Below are 22,743 nucleotides of genomic sequence, written 5' to 3'. Positions count from 1 at the left end.
GTTTCCTCTCCTTTTCTAAATTTCTAAATTGCATGTGTGTGTGTGTGTGTGTTTACGTGTGTGTGTGTTTAGGTAACAGTGTGCAGTCTATCTCTTTCCCTATGTGACGCACAAGAACTTTATTGTCATTGTGTTTACTTGTCGCTTTATAAGATGACAAGCTCCTAGAGGGTGGCGCCTCTGTTTGGCAGTGTATGGGTATGCAGTAGGTACTCACAAACGCTGGTTAGACACCTGCAGGCTTGTACTAAGGACCAGGCTTGGCAAACGTCAGTGTTTGAGGGAGTCTGATTTGAGAGTCTAGAAGTTGAGAATCATGGCAGGAGATGGACTCTGCTATTCAGCTACTGTGAATCAACCTTGGTCCCTGTTCTTGGGGGAGACCACAGGCCAGTGGAAAAAACAGAGATGTAACTGTAATTGCTGGTAGAGTTATGAGTAACTCTGTTGGGTAGGCCATTTGGTAGGAGGCAGAGAGCTGGAGACAAGGCCTGTGTACTTGCAGAGAACATTGTTAGCAGGACTGGCCTAAGGGCACCTTTCTCCATTCATCAGAAAGGATCAAAGCTGCTGCTAGGAGAGGAAAAGGGAGCTGGACCAGCCCTGGCTGTAACCCTTTACAAGAAATAAAGCTGTGAGAGAACCTGTGGAATCATTTTCAGCTCAGAACACGGAGCACTATTTTTACTCTCTCTTATGGGTGGAATTGTGTCCCCTCAAATTCATATGTTGAAATCCAGTACCTTGGAATGTGGCCTTATTTGGAGATAGAGTCTAAATAAGCAATCAAGTTGAAATGAGGTTATAGGGTGATCCCTAATCAAATATAACTGATGCACTCAGAGAGACTATCTTATTTTATGTATTTAAAAAAATTTTTTAAATTTAAATCGTTTTTGGGGAGCAGGGGTTTTTTTGTTACATGGATAAGTTCTTTGGTGGTAATTTCTGAGATTTTTGGAGCACCCATCACCCGAGCAGTGTACACTGTACCCAATGTGTAGTCTTTTATCCCTCACCCCCTTGCCCCTTCCCCCCAAGTCCCTGAGTCCATTATATCATTCTTATACCTTTGTATTATCTTAGCTTAGCTCCCACTTATTAGTAAGAACATACGATATTTGGTTTTCCATTCCTAAATTACTTCACTTAGAATAATAGTCTCTAACTCCATCCAGGTTGCTGCAAATGCCATTATTTTGTTCCTTTTTATGGCTGAGTCGTATTACATTGTGTATATATACCACATATTTTCTTTATCCACTCATTGGTCAATGGGCATTTAGGCTGGTTCCATACTTTCGCAATTGCTAATTGTGCTGCCTTAAACGTGTGTGTCCAAGTGTCTCAGAAAAAGAGAAAATTTAAAGAGACACACATAGAGGCAGAAAATTGTGGGAAGATGAAGGCAGAAATCGGGGTGATGCTCCTACAGGCTAAGGAACAGCAAGGATTGCCAGAGAAACTTCCAGAAGCTAAGGGAGGGGCATGGAACAGATTCTTCATCACAGCCCTCAGGAGTCACCCATCCTGCTGACACTCTAATCTTGGACTTCTGACCCCTCAAACTGTGAGAGAATAAATTTCTGTTGTCTAAGCCACCCAGTTGGTGGTATTTTGTTACAGAAATCCTAGGATTGCTTTGCAAAATATTCTCTCTTAATCTATGTTGAGCTAATGAGGCAAGAAATATCTTCATGTTGTAAATAAAAAAACCTGAGGCTTAGAGAGGTTAAATAACTTGCCCAGGGTCTCAGAACTAGGAAGTGACAGAATTGGGACTCAAACAATGTCTTCTCGACTCCAAATCTCAGGCTCTTGCCAGTTCTTATGGGATGGGTAGTAGGGGCAATTTGACAAATAATGAAACTACTTTTTTGTTTCTTCTTCATGTCTGTTACAGATTGATTTCTGTGGGTTAACCTCAGTAATTTACAGCCTATTCTAATTCTGTATAGTCTCCCCACAGGTCCAACAGGGTTATAAAGAACCTCACCAACAATCTTCGCCTGCTGCAGTTACCTATTGCTGCATGGCAGCAAAGCATCCTAAAGCTGGTGTAAAATAGCAATCATTTCATTAGACTCATGGATTCTATGGGTCAGAATTTTAAACAGGACACAAACATGAGAATGGTTCATTTCTGTTCCATGATGCCTCAGGTCTCAGCTAGGGAGACTCAAACAGCTGGGGTGACTCGATGACTGGGAGCTGGATCAGCTGGTGCCTTCTTCATTCACATGGCTAGCACCTGGGATGGGATGACTGAAAGCCTGGGCTCAGCTGGAATTGCTAACCGTAGCGCCTACATGTGGCCTCTCTATGTGCCTTGGGCTTCCTTATGACAAGGCAGTCTCAGGATAGTCAGGCTTCTTCCATGGCAGCTCAGGGCTCCAGGAGCTAGTGTTTCAGTTAAAAGGGTAGAAACTGCACCATCATTTATGATCTAGCCTTGGAAACCATATAGCATTACATCTACTAGACTTTCTTGGTTGAAGCAATCACAGACCTACTCAGAGTCAAGGAATGAGATATAAACCCCACTTCTCTATAGGAAGGTGATATGGTTTAGCTTTGTGTCTCTATCCAAATCTCATCTTGAATTGTAATCCCCAGGTGTTAAGGGATGAACCTGGTGGGAAGTGATTTAATCATGTGGGTGGTTTCCCCCATGCTGTTCTCATGATAGTAAGTGAGTTCTCACAAGATCTGATGTTTTTATAAGTATTTGGAAGTTCCTCCTTCGTCCACTCTTCTCTTTCCTGCTGCCTTGTGAAGAAGGTGTCTGATTCCCCTTCTGCCATGATTGTAAGTTTCCATGATTGTAAGTTTCTGCTATGATTGTAAGTTTCCTCCCCAGCCATGCAGAACCATGAGTCAATTAAACCTCTGTCTCCATAAATTACGCAGTCTCAGATATTTATAGCAGTGTGAGAAGTGACGAATATAGAGGGGTATAAAACAATTGTTGTCATGTTTAAAAACTGCCACAACACTCTTGGCCTCAGGGTAGGAAAATCTCATGGGTCTCATGCTTCCCTTTGGGATGAATATGGCTTTCATGGCAGTTGTGGGTACCCATCCTTTCCATCCTAGGAAGGACCAGAAAAATTGGGTTGTCATCCTGCTAGTAGATGAATTAGTAACCATGGAAATGAGTCCAAGCTCATACTACTCACTGCATGACATCCAATAAGTTGAGAGAGAAGTTACTGGGGTACAGAAGACAACTTTATTTCAGAAAGCCAACAAACTGAGAAGATGGTGAACTAATGTCCTAAAGAAACATCCCAAGTTAATAGAATTGTAGGTTCTTTTTATGTTGGGAAGGGGAAGAGAAAGGAGGTTGAGATCAAGAGGTGATCAAGGATCACAGACGTCTGGGTGGCAGTGAGGGTCCAAGGGGGTGTGATGAAACTTCTTTGTCCTTTGTCAGGTCACAGTGCTCCTATAAATCATCTTTAACACAATATTGTTACTTGTGTATACACCCTCCTTATCTCCTCAGGGGTTAATTTGGGGAAGGGACTATTAGCAACCTTGCTTTAAACTATAAACTAAATTTCTCCCATAGTTAGCTCAGCCTATGTGTAGAAATGAGCAAAAGCAGTTAACCTAAAATATATCACCACAGGAGTGGGGTAGGAGTTTGGGGCAAAATAGAGCTAGTTTTTGCTAAGCCTCATTTTTCACTGCTACAACCTCACAGCTTCTCCCTGTGACTTTATCTTAGGGTGGCAAGTCTAATAAATCAGACCTGTCTCCCGATGTGATGGACTGACCAGTACCCAGTAATTCATGATCTTTTGCCTAATAAAAGGAACCACTACTGTCAATCCTTTGCTAAGACAACTGCAAAAATCCTCTTACTACTGGTCCAGTTTCCATAGCTGTCCTCTTACAATGCATTCTTCAGAGCTGCCAGAGGGATTTTCAAAGATTATAAATCAGATTATTTTGTCCCCCAGTCTCCCAGCTTTTACTGGCTTATGACTTCCCATTGCACATAAAAGATATGTTGCTTTTCATAGCCTTCAGGGCCCTTGATGATCTTGTTCTTGCCTAGCTCTTTGATTTCATCTCCCTTGATTTTAACTCTGCTCCAGCTATGCTGGTTCTCTTACTCTTCTTGGCATTCATCAGGCTTGTTCCTGCCTTAGGATCTTTGGACTTGCTTTAACCTTTTTCTGTAATGCTTAGCCCCAGATGATGTTGTAGATAGATGTTACACATCATTCAAGTCTCAGCTCAAATGTCACTTCCTCATAAAGCCCTTTCCTGTGCTCCCCAACTCCTGACTTATAATTTTATGACCTTGCTTTATTTTCTTTATTGCATTTATCCATATCTGCAATTATATTTTCTATTTACTAACTTATTTGCTTATTTTCTTTACTCAAGAGTATGGTCCATGAGAGTAGATAGTCTTCTTCATCTGATTGATCACTGTTCTGGTTATCTATTGCATGTGTAATGCAGTACCCCAAAACTTAGTGGCATAAAACAAAAAGTTATTATCTTTCATGGTCTTATGGGTTGACGTGGATCAGCTGGTGGTTCTTGCTTGGGTTGTCTTATGAGATTGCATCAGCTGGTGGCTGGGGCTGCTGTCATCTGAAGGCTTGATTGGGATGGATGTCCAAGATGTTTCCCTCCAAGACTAGCATCCTGAGGCTGGCTGTTGGCTGAAAGCTCAGCTGGGGCTATCAACAGGAGCACACATATGGCTTGAGCATCTCACAGACTAGTGGCTGGATTCTAAGAGGGAATGCTCCGAGAGGCAGGAAATGGAAGCTGCCAGGTCAGTTAAGGCTGCCCCCTGCAACTGGCACCATGTTACTTCTGCCATATTCTATTGATCAAAGCAGTCAGAAGACTTGCCCAGATTCAACTGAGTAGAGAAATAAGCCCTGCCTCTTGATGGGGGTAGCTAGGTCATATTACAGAAAAGCTGTGGGTTCGGAGATATTGTCATGACCATCTTTAGGAAATACAATCTGCCACATGGTCTCTCCAACATCCTCAACAGTGTCAAATGTGTTATAGGACACAATAAATATTTGTTGAAGGAGTAAATTACTCCTTGAGGCAGGAGGGAAAAAACTTTCTGCAGAAGAAAATTTCCAGTACATAGGTTGAAGCCATTTAATCTTTTTTAACCCTAGCCCTCAAAGTTAGATAATAAAAAATAGAACTTAACTGTTGCATCTTGCAGATTCTGCTCCAAAACAGACTTTTCCTATACATTCTGGGGGGAACCTGACTGTCAGCATCTATGTACTGGCCACTAGCGGCTGTTGAGAAAGAAGACTCTTGGGGTGAGCTTGATCAAGGAATGTTTGACAAGACAATGAGCCCAGGGAAGGTTTGTGCAGCATGAAGTAAGGAATGTAGCTGGAAATAAAAGTTGGGATCAGTCAAAAAGGCAGGCTAAGGAGTTCAGCCTTTATCCTGAAGGCAGTGAAGATCCAGTAGAATTTACAGTCAAGGAATTAACTCGACAAAGTGCACTGTTCTAGGAAGATTATTTGGTTTGGGGCTGGACCTGAGCCACTTCAAATAGAGAAGCTCTGCTTTTCATGGGTTTTTGTGCAGAGACCATGTGTATTTTTTTTTTTTAATGAGGATTTGGTTTGAACATTATTGCGTGTATGCCACAAGGACCTTAATTGTGAATTAGAAGAGAATGAGAGCTAAGAGAAGGCCACTGGATTTGGAAATGAGGAACCTGGTGGTTACATTGGTATAGGGAGTAAGATCTCTTTGGTTACTAGCAACAGAAACCAACTCTGGCTATTGTAAACAGAGAATAAATTTACAAAAATTGTGTGAGGGATGTAGTGAGCATCCATTCTCCTTTCCTAATAATATCTTTAAGTTAACCAGAGTCGAAGTCTACTGCTTGCACCCAATAGCACTAATTGACTTAGTTTAGCTCTCAGAACTGAAGGGAAGGCTAAAAGAACATAGCTTGGAAAGAATGGTAAAGTCAGAACTGAGTTCTTCCCAGGACATCTCTGAGTTAGCTCCATAAATTTGCAGGTCTTTTATCATTCATTGCTCAAGATTACAGTTCTAGGAACAGTATCTGATTGGCCACTCTGCCTGGGGGTGGGGCAGACACATTAATTGACAGTCTCCCTGGCCCCACCTGTCTTGGTCTGGAGGAAGTTATTTCCTCCAAAGCAAACTCAGGGTGATTTATCAGAAAAAGGACAAATGGATGCTAGGTGACAAAACAAAATAGTCAATATATCAAAGAGAGAGGTTTCCATGAAATGAAAGGAAGTTTGACTGGGTCCAAAAGTCTAGCAGGAGAGGCCCATTGCATGGTTAAAGACACCTTTTTTGTTCCTGGAAATTTCTTAAATCTTCACTGTTAACTTGTTTACAGTCATTTTAGAGTGGGCATGTCTACAGCTAACTGACATCATCTACCACTATAAACTTTTCCTTCTTTCAGCTTCTTTTCTTCCTCCTCTTCCCTGATATATATTTTTTTACACTCATAAAGTCATGTCCAAAACTTTGGATGCATCATCTATGTTAATCTCAGATAGATCTGTGTGAATGTGTATAATATTGAGATAACTGGGACAACACAAGTAATTTGGCAAGAGTCTTCCCTCTGATTTACTGGCTGTGTTTCCTCCAGCAAGTCACTTTGCTTAGCTGAATCTCAGTTTCTTAACCTGTAAAATGGGAGTAACAATACTTAATCCATAAGATTGTTAAATAAATATAAGCTACCTTTCACCAAACACTTACTATGTGCCCATCCCAGAGGTCACAAATTTAAATGCCCTCCTGGGGTCAGGTGAGCACTGTGAATGGAAGTAGTTGCGGAGAGGGAGGATGGTGGTGGGAGGGATTATGGGAAACTGGAGGGACCGCTTCCCTCATAGAAAAGGAGTAGCTCTACTCAGGTTCTGGTTTTCAAAGTATGGTCCCTAGCCCTGCAGCATTGGCATCACCTGGAAACCTGTTAGAAACGCAAATTCTCAGGTTCCAGACCTACTAATCAAAACTCTGCAGACAGGGATCCTGCAATCTGTATTTTAACAAGCCTTCCAAGTGATTCTGATGTGTGCTTAGGCTGGGTGCGGTGGCTCACGGCTGTAATCCCAGCACTTTGAGAGGCCGAGGCGGGCAGATCACCTGAGGTCAGGAGTTCGAGACCAACCTGGCCAACATGGTGAAACCCCGTCCCTACTAAAAATACAAAAATTAGCTGGGTGTAGTGGTGCCTGTAATCGCAGCTACTCGGGAGACTGAGGCAGGAGAATCGCTTGAACCCAGGAGGCAGGGGAAGGGAAGGGGAGGAGAGGGGAGGAGAGGGGAAGGAAGCCTGGGGGGACAGAGCAAAACTCAGTCTCACAAAAGCAAAAACAACAACAAAAAAATGATTCTGGCGCATGCTCAATTTTGAGACCCGCTGCTCTAGCTGATGGTTGTTAGATGTAAGATTGCAGGACTGTGTTGCCAGATCTTTTACTTTTTCCAAGAGAAGCTAGAGGTTTATTTTTATATGAAATTCCCTACTTTTAAATCTTGGCAACTAATTTAAAATTGTAAAACATACTGCATAGTTAATAATGTATGTGCTCTAGCCAGATTTGCAACCTCTGATTTATGCTTTTTCCTTTAGCCCTTACAATAATCTTATAAAACCCTTATAATAATCATCCAAGACTGTTAAGATGATACACAGTTTATGCAGGAAGAAGATGCAGGCCCAAAAAGTGAAGTGTTTCTCTAAGTCACGTAGCCAAAAAGTGGCCATGGATGCATTGTCCCTGATTGGGCGTGGATGCATTTGGTTCTAAAGCCTCTGCCCTTTTAAATGATGTAAAGAGAATATATATAACTATACCTAGCACAGAACCTGACACCACAAAAGCTAAACTTCTGATGCCATTGACTGATGAAGATTCCTTCCCCATCCTTCTGCCTGGCCCTGCCACCCTCCCTCAGTCTGCATTCCTGTAAGAGAGAGTCAATCAACAGGGCGCTCATAAGGGCCTGGGAGGGGCAAGGCTGGGCAGTTTCCTGGCCCAGGAAGCTGAATAGGGCCCAGAAGAAAGCTGTTGGCAGCAGTGCCTGGGGCTGAATGTACAGTAGCCAGCTGGGTCCACGGGCTAGAAACCGGCTGCTCACCCCAGTGTTTTCTTTGTGCACTAGACTGGATTTCACTAGCCTGTTATGGGCTGTGTCCCCACCTGGCTCCTGCCCTCATTGTTGACTGAGCTCAGAGTAAATAGCCCTGGCCCCTCTCGATAACAGCATGTCCCCAGTCCCCAAGTTGAGCATGAGAAGCTGGGGGAGGTGTTCTCAGCATCCATTTTGGGGACAGTGGCCAGAGGTACTCACATCACCAAACCCTACTCACCTGTCACTGTCATCCCAGTGTTCACTGCCCCAGGCCTCCTCTAGCCTCCAGCAGCAAAGACCTCCTGGGGCTTCTAGAACCTCAAATCATTGGAGCAGGAAAGATGTTTGAAGGCACTTCTTGTCTAACTCCCTGGGTAACTCTGTTTTGGCACTTAACCCCCTGGATTCTAAAGCTTGATTTATACTTATTCGTCTCCTTCGTCACAGGAGACATTTATGGAGCACTCATGGCCATGTATCAAGTACCTATCATGGGTCAGGCCTGGAGTCCCTGTGTCAATCAGTGTGGATCTACTCTCAGTGCTCCCAGTGAGTACATGGTTGTTCCGTGGCAGGAACATTGCATTTGTGTTCTCACTGAAGTCCCATGTAGGTGTCATTGTCACTGATGACGTGGCAGCTCAGATCCAGGAAAGGATTCATTCCAGAGCCCTCAGGTGGGAAGTGGTGGAGGTGGGAGTCAGACCCCAGACCCTGTCACCCCTTCAAGACCAGTGCTGGAGGGCCCCTTTTGACGACTTTCTCTTCACCAAGCGTCTTGCCCTGCATATGTCACACAGCAGGCACCCAGTGAATATTTACGATGGAATGGAAAAACCAAGGGCCTGGAGGGAGAGACCAGGGTTAAAACCTTATTTGTACAGCTTTGCAGGGGAACTTGTGGTGGAGGTGCGGTCCTAAATCCCTAAACACCCAGTTCCTTTGTCATATACAGCTGATAACAGTAACTCCCTGGTCAGAGGACCGGCGACAATTCCTTGAGACAAGGAGCACAGAGCCTGGCACAGTCAGCCCGGTAGGACAAAGAGAGGGAGACAGAAACACACACCCAAACCGCTTGAGACTGCTAGGTGCTTCACCTTCCTGGGCCTGTTTCTGATGAGGAGGGTTTGTTTATCAATAATAAGTGCTATTTCTGTAGCCCCTACTATGTGCTCTGTATCACTACCCTAGCCCTCCATCAAGGGGGATCTGCCCTCTCATCTGGCTGACCCCAAATCGAACCCTTTAACCCGCATGCTCTACTGCCTCCCTGCCTTATCCTCCTCAACCGCCGACTGGGGACACTCTGGAGAAACCTCGGAGTCTTGGAATAGAAACCCAGGAGCCCTGAGCCTTGGCCCTCAGGCCCCGGGAGGGAGGCGTGGACAAGGGTCCGGCCGCAGCTGGTCCCATCCTGGAAGCTGCTTAAGTTCCTGGTTCCCACCGGGGCCAAGAGTGATACCTGATCCTGGGGAATTGTGAAATGACCTCATGTGGCAGCCCGCCCGCGGTGCCCGCAAAGCCCTCCACCCTCCCCTTCCCCGCTCGGCTCCACCCCTACCCCACGCCCCCTCCCGCGCGCGCGGTTAAATCCCCGCACCTGAGCAGCGGCTCGCACCTGCACCCCGCCCGGGCATAGCACCATGCCTGCCTGTCGCCTAGGCCCGCTAGCCGCCGCCCTCCTCCTCGGCCTGCTGCTATTTGGCTTTACCCTAGTCCCAGGTGAGTGGGGCGAGGAGAGGCCTGGCGCCCAGAGGGGCCGAGCCACGAGCGCCAGGATGGAGCCAGACGGAGGCGTAGCGTCTGGAGGCTGGGGAAGTGGGAATTCCCGGGGCGGAAGTGGCGGGGACCCTTGGAGCCTAGGGTGTGGGGTCCAATGTGCTGGAGGTGGAGAGACCACTGATGGCTGAAATTTGGGATGATTCTGTGCTGAACGCGGACACTCCGTGGCTGCAGTGGGCTGGGGGTGGGGGCTGCTCTGCCTCGACCTCGGAAGCTCCTAGACACTCAGCTGTGCGGGGTGCCCTAGGGCTGAGATCTGAGGGCCCCGACGCCAAGGGTTAGGGAGCTCTCGTACTCCCAGGGGTCAGGGACTCCTAGTCTGGAAGTAGGAGTCTCTGGGGGCTGTAAGGGGACTCCTAGGGCCAGAGACTGAGAATTCCTTGGGGTTAAGGTTTGGAGCAGGAGGTGGGCATCCTCTGGGGCTGGCGCTACGCCCCACCCTCGACTGTCCCGGGCCTCCCCTCCCAGGCACAGGAGCAGAGAAGACTGGCATGTGCCCCGAGCTCCAGGCTGACCAGAACTGCACGCAGGAGTGCGTCTCGGACAGCGAATGCGCCGACAACCTCAAGTGCTGCAGCGCGGGCTGTGCCACCTTCTGCTCTCTGCCCAATGGTAACCCCACGGCGGCCGAGCGGGAACGGGGCGGGGCCGCGCTGGGCTGGGAGGAGGCGGGAGGGCCCGGGTTCCGGGAACAGGGGCGCCCCCGGACCCGGGGACCCCCGGGAAAGTCAAGGCGGATGAAACCAGATCCGCCAGTGCTATCCCTCGCACGGCCCCGAGGGAGACAAAGGCGTCGTTGAAGCGCAGCCAAGGGGGGTCCCCACCCCTAGCTGGATTCGAGTCTCTGGTGCATGACGGGCTTCCGGGCACGCACAGCCGGGACATTGTTCCCCGCGGCCTGGGGACCCGGGGCCGCAGTTTCCTTCTCGGACCCGCCGGAGCCTGCCCTGCGGGAAAGCCGGGAGCCTGGGGCGCTCACCTCTCCTCTTGGAGTCCCTCCCTGGGGGCCTCCCCCAGCCCTGAGGAAAGACTGGGAGAGCCTGGCCTGGCAAGATTTTCCCCAATTCCTCTGTCCAGGCGGAAAGGAACTTTACAGATTTAGGAAAATGCCCCGCTCATCTTAAAGATGTGGAAGGGAGCATCGGTGAGAAAAAAATGTTCTTGCCCAAGGTCACACCGCCATCCCATGGCTGCCGGAGTCATAGTGAGGGTTCAGCTTTTGCCTTTCAGGCCAACTGGCTAAGTGATTCGAAGAAAGTGAGGAATCCTCCCTGGACACTGTATCGCCCTTCGTTGTCTTTCAGTCAATCTCTTCCACTCTAAGGATTGAGTGAGCGCGAGCTGGGGACTCTCTCAAAGGTGCTTACTGGAGCTGCAGTCTCCACCAGGCTGATCAGAGCAGGGGGTGGCTTAGACAGCATGGAACCTCAGCTTTTCGTTCTCCAGAGGAAAATGCTGAGGATTAGAGGCAGGGATAGGACCTGGAGAGAACCGAGGTACTGTAATGATGGTCTTTATCCAGAATACAGCCCCTGTGACTGTTATTTCCTTGAATATCTTTGTTATTTCCTTGAAGATGCCAGCACAGGCTGGGAAGGTTTGTAATACGGTGACCCAAGACACCGATCAGCAGGGAAGTGGTAAGTGGAGGGGGACTGGCAGCCCACCAAGGGCAGCTTCAAGGTCACGAGTCCCCTCCTCTGGGCCAGGGAGAGGAGAACCAGAAGGAGAGAGGAAGATTTGGAGAGAAAGCAGGCAGCAGGCAGATGAGAGAGGTGGAGGAGCAAAGGAGGGAGTCTTTGCTGTTTGATGGATGAAGAATTTGTTCCCTTATCTCATATGGACAGACTGAGGCAGGAAGAGGGACAAGGTCAGATGGCCTCCTGAGCCAGGGAGGGAGCCTGGAGGTTTGAATCCTAGTTCTGCCATTTTCTAGTTGTGTGATCCTGAGCATGTTGCTTTACCTCTCTGAGCCTCTGCTGTAAAATGGGAATAATTCCAAACCCTATAGGATTGGCATGAGGACTAAATGAAATAATGCATGTAAAGTGTCTATTAGTGAGAAGATACTCCATACGCAGTGGCTTGTTTTGATCATAAATGGTTCCCTATTTATTTCCAGGGCAGCCCAATATTAGAGGTTCCTACTCCTTTCAAGAGAATGAATTTCTTTGTATTAGGGAGTCAAGACTGTTGGCAACTGTAAAAAAAAAATTTTTTTTTTGTATTATACTTTAAGTTCTGGGGTACAAGTACAGAACGTGCAGGTTTGTTACATAGGTATACATGTGCCATGGTGGTTTGCTGCACCCATCAACCTGTCATCTACATTAGGTATTTCTCCTAATGCTATCCCTCCCCTAACCCCCAACCCCCCGACAGGCCCCGGTGTGTGATGTTCCCCTCCCTATGTCCATGTGTTCTCATTGTTCAACTCCCACTTATGAGTGAGAACATGCAGTATTTGGTTTTCTGTTCTTGTGTTAGTTTGCTGAGAATGATGGTTTCCAGCTCCATCCATGTCTCTGCAAAGGACATGAACTCATCATTTGTTATGGTTGCATACTATTCCATGGTGCATACATGCCACATTTCCTTTATCCAGTCCATCACTGATGGGCATTTGGGTTGGTTCCAAGTCTTTGCTATTGTGAACAGTGCTGCAATAAACCTATGTGTGCATGTGTCTTTATTGTAGAATGATTTATAATCCTTTGGGTATATACCCAGTAATGGGATTGCTGGGTCAAATGGTATTTCGTGTTCTAGATCCTTGAGCAATGGCCACACTTTCTTCCACAATGGTTGAACTAATTTACACTCCCACGAACAGTGTAAAAGCATTCCTATTTCTCCACATCCTCTCCAGCATCTGTTGTTTCCTGACTTTTTAAAGATCTCCATTCTAACTGGTGTGAGATGTTATCTCATTGTGGTTTTGATTTGCATTTCTCTAATACCAGTGATGATGAGCATTTTTCATGTTTGTTGGCTGCATAAATGTCTTCTTTTGAGAAGCATCTGTTCATATCCTTCACCCACGTTTTGATGGGGTTTTTTTCTCATAAATTTGTTTGAGTTCCTTGTAGATTCTGTATATTAGCCCTTTGTCAGATGGATAGAGTGCAAAAATTTTCTCCCATTCTGTAGGCTGCCTGTTCACTCTGATGATAGTTTCTTTTGCTGTGCAGAAGCTCTTTAGTTTAATTGGATCCCATTTGTCAATTTTGGCTTTTGTTGCCTTTGCTTTTGGTGTTTTAGTCATGAAGTCTTTGCCCATGCCTATGTCCTGAATGGTATTGCCTAGGTTTTCTTCTAGGGTTTTTATGGTTTTAGGTCTTACGTTTAAGTCTTTAATCCATCTTGAGTTAATTTTTGTATAAGGTGTAAGGAAAGGGGTCCAGTTTCAGTTTTCTGCGTATGGCTAGCCAGTTTTCCCAACACCATTTATTAAATAGGGAATCCTTTCCCCATTGCTTGTTTTTGTCACGTTTGTCAAAGATCAGATAGTTGTAGATGTGTAGTGTTATTTCTGAGGCCTCTGTTCTGTTCTATTGGTCTATATATCTGTTTTGGTACCAGTACCATGCTGTTTTGGTTACTATAGCCTTGTAGTATAGCTTTAAGTCAGTTAGGGTGATGCCTCCAGCTTTGTTCTTTTTGCTTAGGATTGTCTTGGCTATGTGGGCTTTTATTTGGTTCCATATGAAATTTGAAGTCGTTTTTTCTAATTCTGTGATGAAAGTCAGTGGTAGCTTGATGGGGATAGCATTGAATCTATAAATTACTTTTGGGCAGTATAGCCATTTTCGCGATATTGATTCTTTTTATCCATGAGCATGGATTGTTTTTCCATTTGTTTGTATCCTCTCTTATTCCGTTGAGCAGTGATTTGTAGTTCTCCTTGAAGAGGTCCTTCACCTCCCTTGTAAGTTGTATTCGTAGGTATTTTATTCTCTTTGTAGCAATTGCGAATGGGAATTCACTCATGATTTGGCTCTCTATTATTGGTGTATAGGAATGCTTGTGATTTTTGTACATTGATTTTGTATCCTGAGACTTTACTGAAGTTGCTTATCAGCTTAAGGAGATTTTGGGCTGAAATAATGGAGTTTTCTAAATATACAATCATTTCATCTGCAAACAGGGACAATTTGACTTCCTCTTTTCCTAATTGAATACCCTTTATTTCTTTGTCTTGACTGATTGCCCTGGCCGGAATTTCTAATGCTATGTTGAATAGGGGTGGTGAGAGAGAGCATGCTTGTCTTGTGCCGGTTTTCAAAGGGAATTCTTCCAGCTTTTGCCCATTCAGTATGATATTGGCTGTGGGTTTGTCATAAATAGCTCTTATTACTTTGAGATACCTTCCATCAATACCTAGTTTATTGAGTGTTTTAGCATGCAGGGTGTTGAATTTTATCAAAGGCCTTTTCTGCCTCTATTGAGATAATCATGTGGTTTCTGTCATTGGTTTTGCTTATGTGATGGATTACGTTTATTGATTTGTATATGTTGAACCAGCCTTGCATCCCAGGGATGAAGCCAACTTGATCATGGTGGATAAGCTTTTTGATGTGCTGCTGGATTTGGTTTGCCAGTATTTTATTGAGGATTTTCACATTGATATTCATCAGGGATATTAACCTGAAATGTTTCTTTTTTGTTTTTTTTGGATGGAGTCTCGCTTTGCCGCCCAGGCTGAGGTCAGTGCAGCGATCTCAGCTCACTGCAAGCTCCGCCTCCTCCTCAGCCTCCCGAGTAGCTGGGACTTCAGGTGCCTGCCACCACGCCTGGCTAATTTTTTCTATTTTTAGTAGAGACGGGGTTTCACCGTGTTAGTCAGGATGGTCTCGATCTCCTGACCTCGTGATCCGCCTGCCTCGGCTTTCCAAAGTGCTGGGATTACAGGCATGAGCCACTGCGCCCGGCCCTAACCTGAAATTTTTTTGTTGTTGTGTCTCTGCTAGGTTTTGGTATCAGGATGATGCTGGCCTCATAAAATGAATTAGGGAGGAGTCTCTCTTTTTCTGTTGTTTGGAATAGTTTCAGAAGGAATGGTACCAGCAACTCCTCTTTGTACCTCTGGTAGAATTTGGCTGTGAATCCGTCTGGTCCCGGACTTTTTTTGGTTGGTAGGCTATTAATTACTGCCTCAATTTTTTATTGGTTGATTCAGGGATTTGACTTCTTCCTGGTTTAGACTTGGGAGGGTGTATGTGTCCAGGAATTTATCCATTTCTTCTAGGTTTTCTAGTTTATTTGCATAGAGGTGTTTATAGTATTCTCTGATGGTAGATTGTATTTCTGTGGGATCAGTGGTGATATCCCCTTTGTCATTTTTTATTGTGTCTATTTGATTCTTCTCTCTTTTCTTTATTAGTCTGGCTAGCAGTCAGACTATTTTGTTGATGTTTTTCAAAAACTCAGCTCGTGAATTCATTGATTTTTTTTTTTGAAGGGTTTTTCATGCCTCTATCTCCTTTAGTTCTGCTCTGATCTTAGTTATTTCTTGTCTTCTGCTAGCTTTTGAATTTGTTTGTTCTTGTTTCTCTAGTTCTTTTAATTGTGATGTTAGGGTGTCAATTTTGGATCTTTCCTGCTTTCCCTTGTGGGCATTTAGTGCTATAAATTTCCTTCTAAGCACTGCTTTAGCTGTGTCTCAGAGATTCTGGTATGTTGTATCTTTGTTCTCATTGGTTTCAAAGAACTTATTTATTTCTGCCTTGATTTTGTTATGTACCCAGTAGTTTTTCAGGAGCAGGTTGTTCAGTTTCCATGTAAGGTTATGCGGTTTTGAGTGAGTTTCTTAATCCTGAGTTCTAATTTGATGGCACTGTGGTCTGAGAGACTGTTAGGATTTCTGTTCTTTTGCATTTGCTAAGTAGTGTTTTACTTCCAATTATGTGGTCAGTTTTAGAATAAGTGTGATGTGGTGCTGAGGAGAATGTATATTCTGTTGATTTGGTGGAGAGTTCTGTAGATGTCTATTAGGTCTGCTTGGTCCAGAGCTGAGTTCAAGTCTTGGATATCTTTGTTAATTTTCTGTCTCATTGATCTGTCTAATATTGACAGTGGGGGTTAAAGTTTCCACTATTATTATGTGGGAATCTAAGTCTCTTTGTAGGTCTCTAAGAACTTGCTTTATGAATCAGGGTGCTCCTGTATTAGGTGCATATATATTTAGGATAATTAGCTCTTCTTGTTGCATTGATCCCTTTACCATTGTGTAATGCCCTTCTTTGTCTCTTCTTTTGATCTTTGTTGGTTTAAAGTCTGTTTTATCAGAGAATAGGATTGCAGCCCCTGCTTTTTTTTTGCTTTCCATTTCCTTGGTAAATATTCCTCCATCCCCTTATTTTGAGCCTATGTGTCTTTGCATGTGAGATGGGTCTCCTGAATACAGCACACCGATGGGTCTTGACTCTTTATCCAATTTGCCAGTCTTTGTCTTTTAATTGAGGCATTTAGCCTGTTTACATTTAAGGTTAATATTGTCATGTGTGAGTTTGATCCTGTCATTATGATGCTAGCTGGTTATTTTGTCTATTAGTTGATGCAGTTTCTTCATAGTGTCGATGGTCTTTACAATTTGGTATGTTTTTGCAGTTGCTGATACCAGTTGTTCCTTTCTATGTTTAGTGCTCCTTTCAGGAGACCTTGTAAGGTGGCCTGTTGGTAACAAAAATCCCTCAGCATTTGTTTGTCTATAAAGGATTTTATTTCTCCTTCATGTATGAAGCTTACTTTGGCTGGATATGAAATTCTGGATTGAAAATTCTTTAAGAATATTGAATATTGGCCCTCACTCTCTTCTGGTTTGTAGGGTTTCTGCAGAGAGATCTGCTGTTAGTCTGATGGGCCTCCCATAGTGGGTAACCTGACCTTTCTCTCTGGGTGCCCTTAACATTTTTTTTCTTCATTTCAACCTTGGCGAATCTGATGATTATGTGCCTTGGGGTTATTCTTCTCAAGGAGTATCTTTGAGGTGTTCTCTGTATTTCCTGAATTTGAATGTTGGCCTGTCTTGCTAGGTTGGGGAAGTTCTCCTGTATAATATCCTGAAGAGTGTTTTCCAACTTGCTTCCATTCTCCCGATCACTTTCAGGTACATTAATCAAACATAGGTTTGGTCTTTTCACATAGTCCCATATTTCTTGGAGGCTTTGTTCATTCCTTTTCATTATTTTTTCTCTAATCTTGTCTTCATGATTTATTTCATTAAGTTGATCTTCAATCTCTGATATCCTTCTTCTGCTTGATCAATTCAGCTATTGGTGCTTGTTTAGGCTTCATGAAGTTCTCGTGCTGTGTTTTTCAGCTCCATCAGGTCATTTATGTTCTTCTCTAAACTGGTTAATCTAGTTAGCAATTCCTCTAACCTTTTTTCAAGGTTCTTAGCTTTCTTGCATTGGGGTTAGAACATGCTCCTTTAGCTTGGAGGAGTTTGTTATTACCCACCTTCTGAAGCCTACTTCTGTCAATTTGTCAAACTCATTCTCCATCCAGTTTTGTTCCCTTGCTGGTGAGGAATTGTGATCGTTTGGAGGAGAAGAGGTGTTCTGGTTTTTGGAATTTTCAGCCTTTTTGTGCTGGTTTCTCCCCATCTTCGTGGATTTATCTACCTTTGGTCTTTGATGTTGATGATCTTTGGATGGGGTTTCTGAGTGGACATCCTTTTCGTTGATGTTGATGCTATTCCTTTCTGTTAGTTTTCCTTCTAACAGTCAGGGCTCTTGGCTGCAGGTCTGTTGGAGTTTGCTGGAGGTCCACTCCAGACCCTGTTTGCCTGGCTATCACCAGCAGAGGCTGCAGAACAGCAAAGATTGCTGCCTGTCCCTTCCTCTGGAAGCTTTGTCCCAGAGGGGCACCTGCCAGATGCCAGCCAGAGCTCTCCTGTATGAGATGTCTGTCAGCCCCTGCTGGAAGGTGTCTCCCAGTCAGGAGACACGGAAGTCAGGGACTTACTTGAGGAGACAGTCTGACCCTTAGCAGAACTCGAATGCTGTGCTGGGAGATCTGCTGCTCTCTTCAGAACCGGCAGGCAGGCTGAAGCCACACCCACAGCTGCCCCTTCCCTCAGATGCTCTGTCCCAGGGAGATGGGAGTTTTACCTATAAGCCCCGACTAGGGCTGCTGCCTTTTTTTTCAGAGATGCCCTGCCCAGAGAGGAGGAATCTAGAGAGGCAGTCTGGCTACAGCAGCTTTGCCGAGCTGTGTTGGGCTCTGCCCAGTTTGAACTTCCTGGTGGCTTTGTTTACTCTGTGAGGGGAAAACTGCCTACTCAAGCCTCAGTAATGGCAGACGCCCTTCCCCCTACCAAGTTTGAGAGTTCCAGGTCAACTTCAGACTGCTGTGCTGGCAGCGAGAATTTCAAGCCAGTGGATGTTAGCTTGCTGGGCTCCATGGGGGGTGGGATCCTCTGAGCTAGACCACTTGGCTCCCTGGCTTCAGCCCCCTTTCCAGGGGCGTGAATGGTTCTGTCTCACTGGCATTCCAGGAGCCACTGGGGTATGAAAAAAAAAAATCCTGCAGCTAGCTCAGTGTCTGCCCAAATGGCCACCCAGTTTTGTGCTTGAAACCCAGGGCCCTGGTGGTGTAGGCACCCGAGGGAATCTCTTGGTCTGTGGGTTGCAAAGACCATGGGAAAAGTGTAGTATCTGCTCCAGAGTGCACTGTTCCTCATGGCACAGTCCCTCATGGCTTCTCTTGGCTAGGGGAGGGAGTTCCCTGACCTCTTGTGCTTCCCAGGTGAGGTGATGCCCTACCCTACTTCTGCTCGCCCTCCGTGGGCTGCACCCACTGTCTAACCAGTCCCAATGAGACGAGCCACGTACCTCAGTTGAAAATGCAGAAATCAATGCCTTCTGCATTGATTCACTAGGAGCTGCAGACTGGAGCTGTTACTATTCGGCCATCTTGAAAGCTGAACCTAAATCTTTCTTTTTTTTTTGAGATGGAGTCTTGCTCTGTCACCCAGGCTGCAGTGCAGTGGCATGATCTCAGCTTACTACAATCTCCGTCTCCCAGGTGCAAGCAATTCTCCCGCCTCAGCCTTCCAAGTAGCTGGGATTACCGGCGCATGCCACCATGCCCAGCTAACTTTTTTGTATTTTTAGTAGAGAGGGGGGTCTCGAGTCCTGACCTCCGATGATCCCACCTGCCTCAGCCTCCCAAAGTGTGGGGATTACAGGCATGAGCCACTGCACCCGGTGATCTGTCAGCCACTTTCCTTGTCCTCTACAGCTAATTACCCAGTTCTGTGCCTGTGTTTTACACACAAAACCTGCACATATTTATAGCAGCTTTATTTATAATTGCTGAAAGTTGGAAGCAACCATGATGTACCTCAGTTGATGAATGGATTTGGCTGGGCCTGGCTCCCCTCTATCCAACCCGGGAAGTGGAGTGTGGTTGTGTGTGTGTGTGTGTGTGTTAGTGGAAGGATGTGTGGTTTCTCTCTGCATGGATGAATGAGTGTATTTGGAGGGTCACGGTGCTGAGAGACTGCAACTGGGATTCGGTCTGTGGGTATGAGTGAAGATTATAAGTGTGTAACCCCTCACATGAGTACTGTACTTTACACTTTAGGTGGCAGCATAGTGCTTAAACATGGCAGCAGCAGTTAACAGATAGACTCTGGAGCTAGATTTCTTGGGGTTCAAATTCTACTTCAATTCTGTGTGACCTTAGGCAAATTACTTAACTTCTCAGTGCCTCAGTTTCTTCATTTGTAACACAAGGAAATATTAACAGATCCCTCCCACTCTTTTAGGATTATTATGAGAATTAGAAGAGTTAATATATGTTAGAGGCTTAATACCTGGCATGTAGTAAGAGCTAATTAAGTATTCACTGTTATAATTTCTCATTATAACTACAGAGTAGTTTGATATTTCAGGGAGAAATAATATATGTTTGTTTCCACTGCTTTCACAACAACCCTATGTTGTAATTAGCACTGTTCCACTGACACCTAAAGACACGGAGGCTCTGGGAGATTTCTGGCCCTAGGCCACGAAGGCCCACTTGGGACTCAAGCTGAGGTCCTGTGATTCCATTTGGGAGCGGGAGGAGGGATTTGCAGGTGATCTTCCTGGGCCTCCTGAGAGCAGCTCAGGAGCCCAAGATGGACTCGGGCAGGCAGCTCTGCTGTATGTGAAGCCCAGTGAGGGGCAGTGGGGGGGCCACGCTGCAGGTACAAGTTAATCTCCCTGTATCCCCTCTGCCCACTTACCCTTACTCCTTTTTCTACCCAGATAAGGAGGGTTCCTGCCCCCAGGTGAACATTAACTTTCCCCAGCTCGGCCTCTGTCGGGACCAGTGCCAGGTGGACAGCCAGTGTCCTGGCCAGATGAAATGCTGCCGCAATGGCTGTGGGAAGGTGTCCTGTGTCACTCCCAATTTCTGAGGTAGGTGAACGGGAAAGAGAAAGTGTATTGATGGCCAGGCGTTGTGGGAAACAGGAGAAAACATCACCCAGGCGGAGGTGAAGGGAGGTTAGTTTGCAGGGACAGTTGGGATAGGTGTACCAGAGGGGTGACCCTCAGCCTGTTCTAAAAGAAGAGTGAAAGGTGGGTAGTCTGATGAGCTGCAGTAGGGAGGCTGTCTCAGGCAGAGGGAACAGAATAAGCAAGAGCTTGGCTGGGTGTGGTGGCTCACTCCTATAATCCCAGCACTTTGGGAGGCTGAGGTGTGCGGATCACCTGAGGTCGAGAGTTCAAGACCAACCTGACCAACATGGAGAAACTCCGTCTCTACTAAAAATACAAAAAAAAAAAAAAAAATTAACGGGCGTGGTGGTGGGTGCCACCCACCCGCTACTCAGGAGGCTGAGGCAGGAGGATCGCTTGAACCTGGGAGACAGAGGTTGTGGTGAGCTGAGATCACACCATTGCACTCCAGCCTGGGCAACAAGAGCGACACTCCATGTCAAATTTAAAACAAACAAACAAAAAACAGCTTGGTGGTACCCTTGGGTTGAAATCTCGTGGTTGTCATGTGCTACTTTTAACAATTTCTCAGCAAAGGAACCTGAAGATAACTGATAGAATCCAATAGTGCAGAGATGAGCAACTGAAGTCTAGAGAGAGGGGCTGTGCTCTTGGTGCCCCAGAGGAAACTATGGTTTCTGTAAACTAAGCTATGGTCTCCCTGGAGCCAGGGCTCTCAGATGCCAACTGCATGGATAGGCTTTGCAGTCAAGAAGACCTGGGTTCAAATGTTAGCTCTGACACTTACCTAGCCTTCTCACCTCCCTGAGTCACAGTTATCTTGCTTATAAAATGTAGCTAAATAAGATCTAATTGATCAGATAATCCCATTTTAACCTAAGGAAGAAGGCATGGCAGAACTTCCTAAGAGTAGAGGGATTCTTAAGGAGAGAAATGGCCATGGCCCCTCAGGAAGGCCACAGTGGACATTTGGGACCACAGTATACCCAGGTGCCTGCTAGGGATGGTCTGAAGGAGAAGAGTATGTCTAGAACCTGTAGAAAATGCAAGCAGAGCCCCCAGAAGGTGAGGCTCTGCTGCGTGGGTGTGTGGGGATGGGGTGGGGTCAAGGAGCTGGTCTAGGATTTAAGCTGCAGGTACTCTTGCCTAGTCTAATGGATATTGTTGTTGATGGTACTGTTATGATTTTCTTCGTCCAGCTCCAGCCACCACCAGGCTGAGCAGTGGGGAGAGAAAGTTTCTGCTTGGCCCTGCATCTGGTTCCAGCCCACCTGCCCTCCCTTTTTTTGGGCCTCTGTATTCCCTCTTGGGCGGACCACAGCTTCTCCCTTTCCCAACCAATAAAGTAACCACTTTCAGCACGTTCTGTCTCTGTCTCCCCTGACTTGGGTTGAGGTGGGTGGGTAAGTGTTAAGGGTGTGACCAGATCATCCAGGCATGAAGTCCAGAGAAGGATCATCTGGTAGGTGTTACACTCTCCTGGTGGATCCTTACATCAACCCTATGAATCTGGTCATTATTCCTCCAGGGGGATGGATGAGAAAACTGAGGCTCAGACGGGTGGTGGGATGCTTCCAAAGTCACTCAGATTCATTGCTGGGGGTGCTGATAATAGCAGCAGCATGCACCAGGTGCCAGACATGGTGCTGGGAGGTTTGCCTATGAGATCCTCTGGCTCCTCAAAACAGTCCCCAGAGTAGTTAACAACATACCCCTGTCACAGACCTGACCTCCATGAGGTTACTTGCCAGTGGCCACACAGAAAGATGGCAAAGCCAGGATCCTCTCTTGTTGATACTTTAAGTCAAAGTTTTATTTTATATAAGTAATATAGTCATATGCATCCAAACTCAAAAGATTAAAAAAAGATATACAATGAAAAGTGTCTTTCACCCTTTACCCCGTCTCCACCTTCCACCCCAGCCACCAAGTTGTTTTCTATGAAGACAACAAATGTTCTCGGTTTCTTGGGTTTCTTTTCAGATATGTATCCCCAACTCTCAATCCTTTCTCTCTCCCTTCCCTATTTCTTCCTCTTTTCCTTTCTATTCCCCCTCTATGCCTCTATTCTCTTTCTCTCTCCTCTATTCCTACCTCTCCATCCTCCTCTCTCTCCATACTCCCTCTCTTAATGCCCCTCTCTCTATGTACATTCCTCTCTCTCCATAGTATCCCCTTCTACTTCTCTCCCCACTCCCTATCTCTATTATCTCTTTCCATCTGTTAGAATAGGTAGTTAGACATGAGCAGGACAGGAGAGGGCTCCCCCCTCACACGCCCAGGAATGTCAGGTGACCATCAGGTGATGGTCAGGTAATGGTTAAACTGTCTCTCTAAAATGATCATTGGGCTG

The 22,743-nt window shown here is 45.8% G+C and overlaps 1 protein-coding gene across 2 annotated transcripts; it reads left to right on the top strand.

Annotated features, from left to right (window-relative positions):
- The first annotated feature begins 8,920 nt into the window (after positions 1-8,920).
- Positions 8,921-21,751, top strand: WFDC2 (WAP four-disulfide core domain 2). Of its 2 annotated transcripts, XM_058433089.1 has the most exons (6): positions 8,921-8,961; positions 9,107-9,242; positions 9,817-9,876; positions 10,405-10,548; positions 20,196-20,348; positions 21,590-21,751. In XM_058433089.1, exons 1-5 carry the CDS (start codon positions 8,941-8,943, stop codon positions 20,345-20,347), a joined length of 513 nt encoding a protein of 170 aa, XP_058289072.1. In that variant the 5' UTR covers positions 8,921-8,940; the 3' UTR covers position 20,348; positions 21,590-21,751. The 2 variants fall into 2 exon arrangements, with proteins under 2 accessions (XP_058289072.1, XP_031998566.1); XM_032142675.2 differs by lacking the exons at positions 8,921-8,961; positions 9,107-9,242 and having other exon boundaries at positions 9,768-9,876.
- The last annotated feature ends 992 nt before the right edge of the window (positions 21,752-22,743 follow it).

The sequence above is a fragment of the Hylobates moloch genome, unplaced genomic scaffold (assembly GCF_009828535.3).
Source record: "Hylobates moloch isolate HMO894 unplaced genomic scaffold, HMol_V3 SCAFFOLD_21, whole genome shotgun sequence".
Classification (NCBI taxonomy): domain Eukaryota; kingdom Metazoa; phylum Chordata; class Mammalia; order Primates; family Hylobatidae; genus Hylobates; species Hylobates moloch.
This window is presented reverse-complemented; position numbering and strand designations above follow the sequence as displayed.

What these genes read in the sequence shown, in the direction of transcription:
- WFDC2 (XM_058433089.1), top strand. Translation starts at nt 8,941, where the DNA reads ATGTCACACAGCAGGCACCCA. An exon ending in AAACCGCTTGAGACTGCTAG is followed by an intron (nt 9,243 to 9,816) that starts GTGCTTCACCTT and finishes CCTGTCGCCTAG; the next exon opens with GCCCGCTAGCCGCCGCCCTC. An exon ending in TGGCTTTACCCTAGTCCCAG is followed by an intron (nt 9,877 to 10,404) that starts GTGAGTGGGGCG and finishes CTCCCCTCCCAG; the next exon opens with GCACAGGAGCAGAGAAGACT.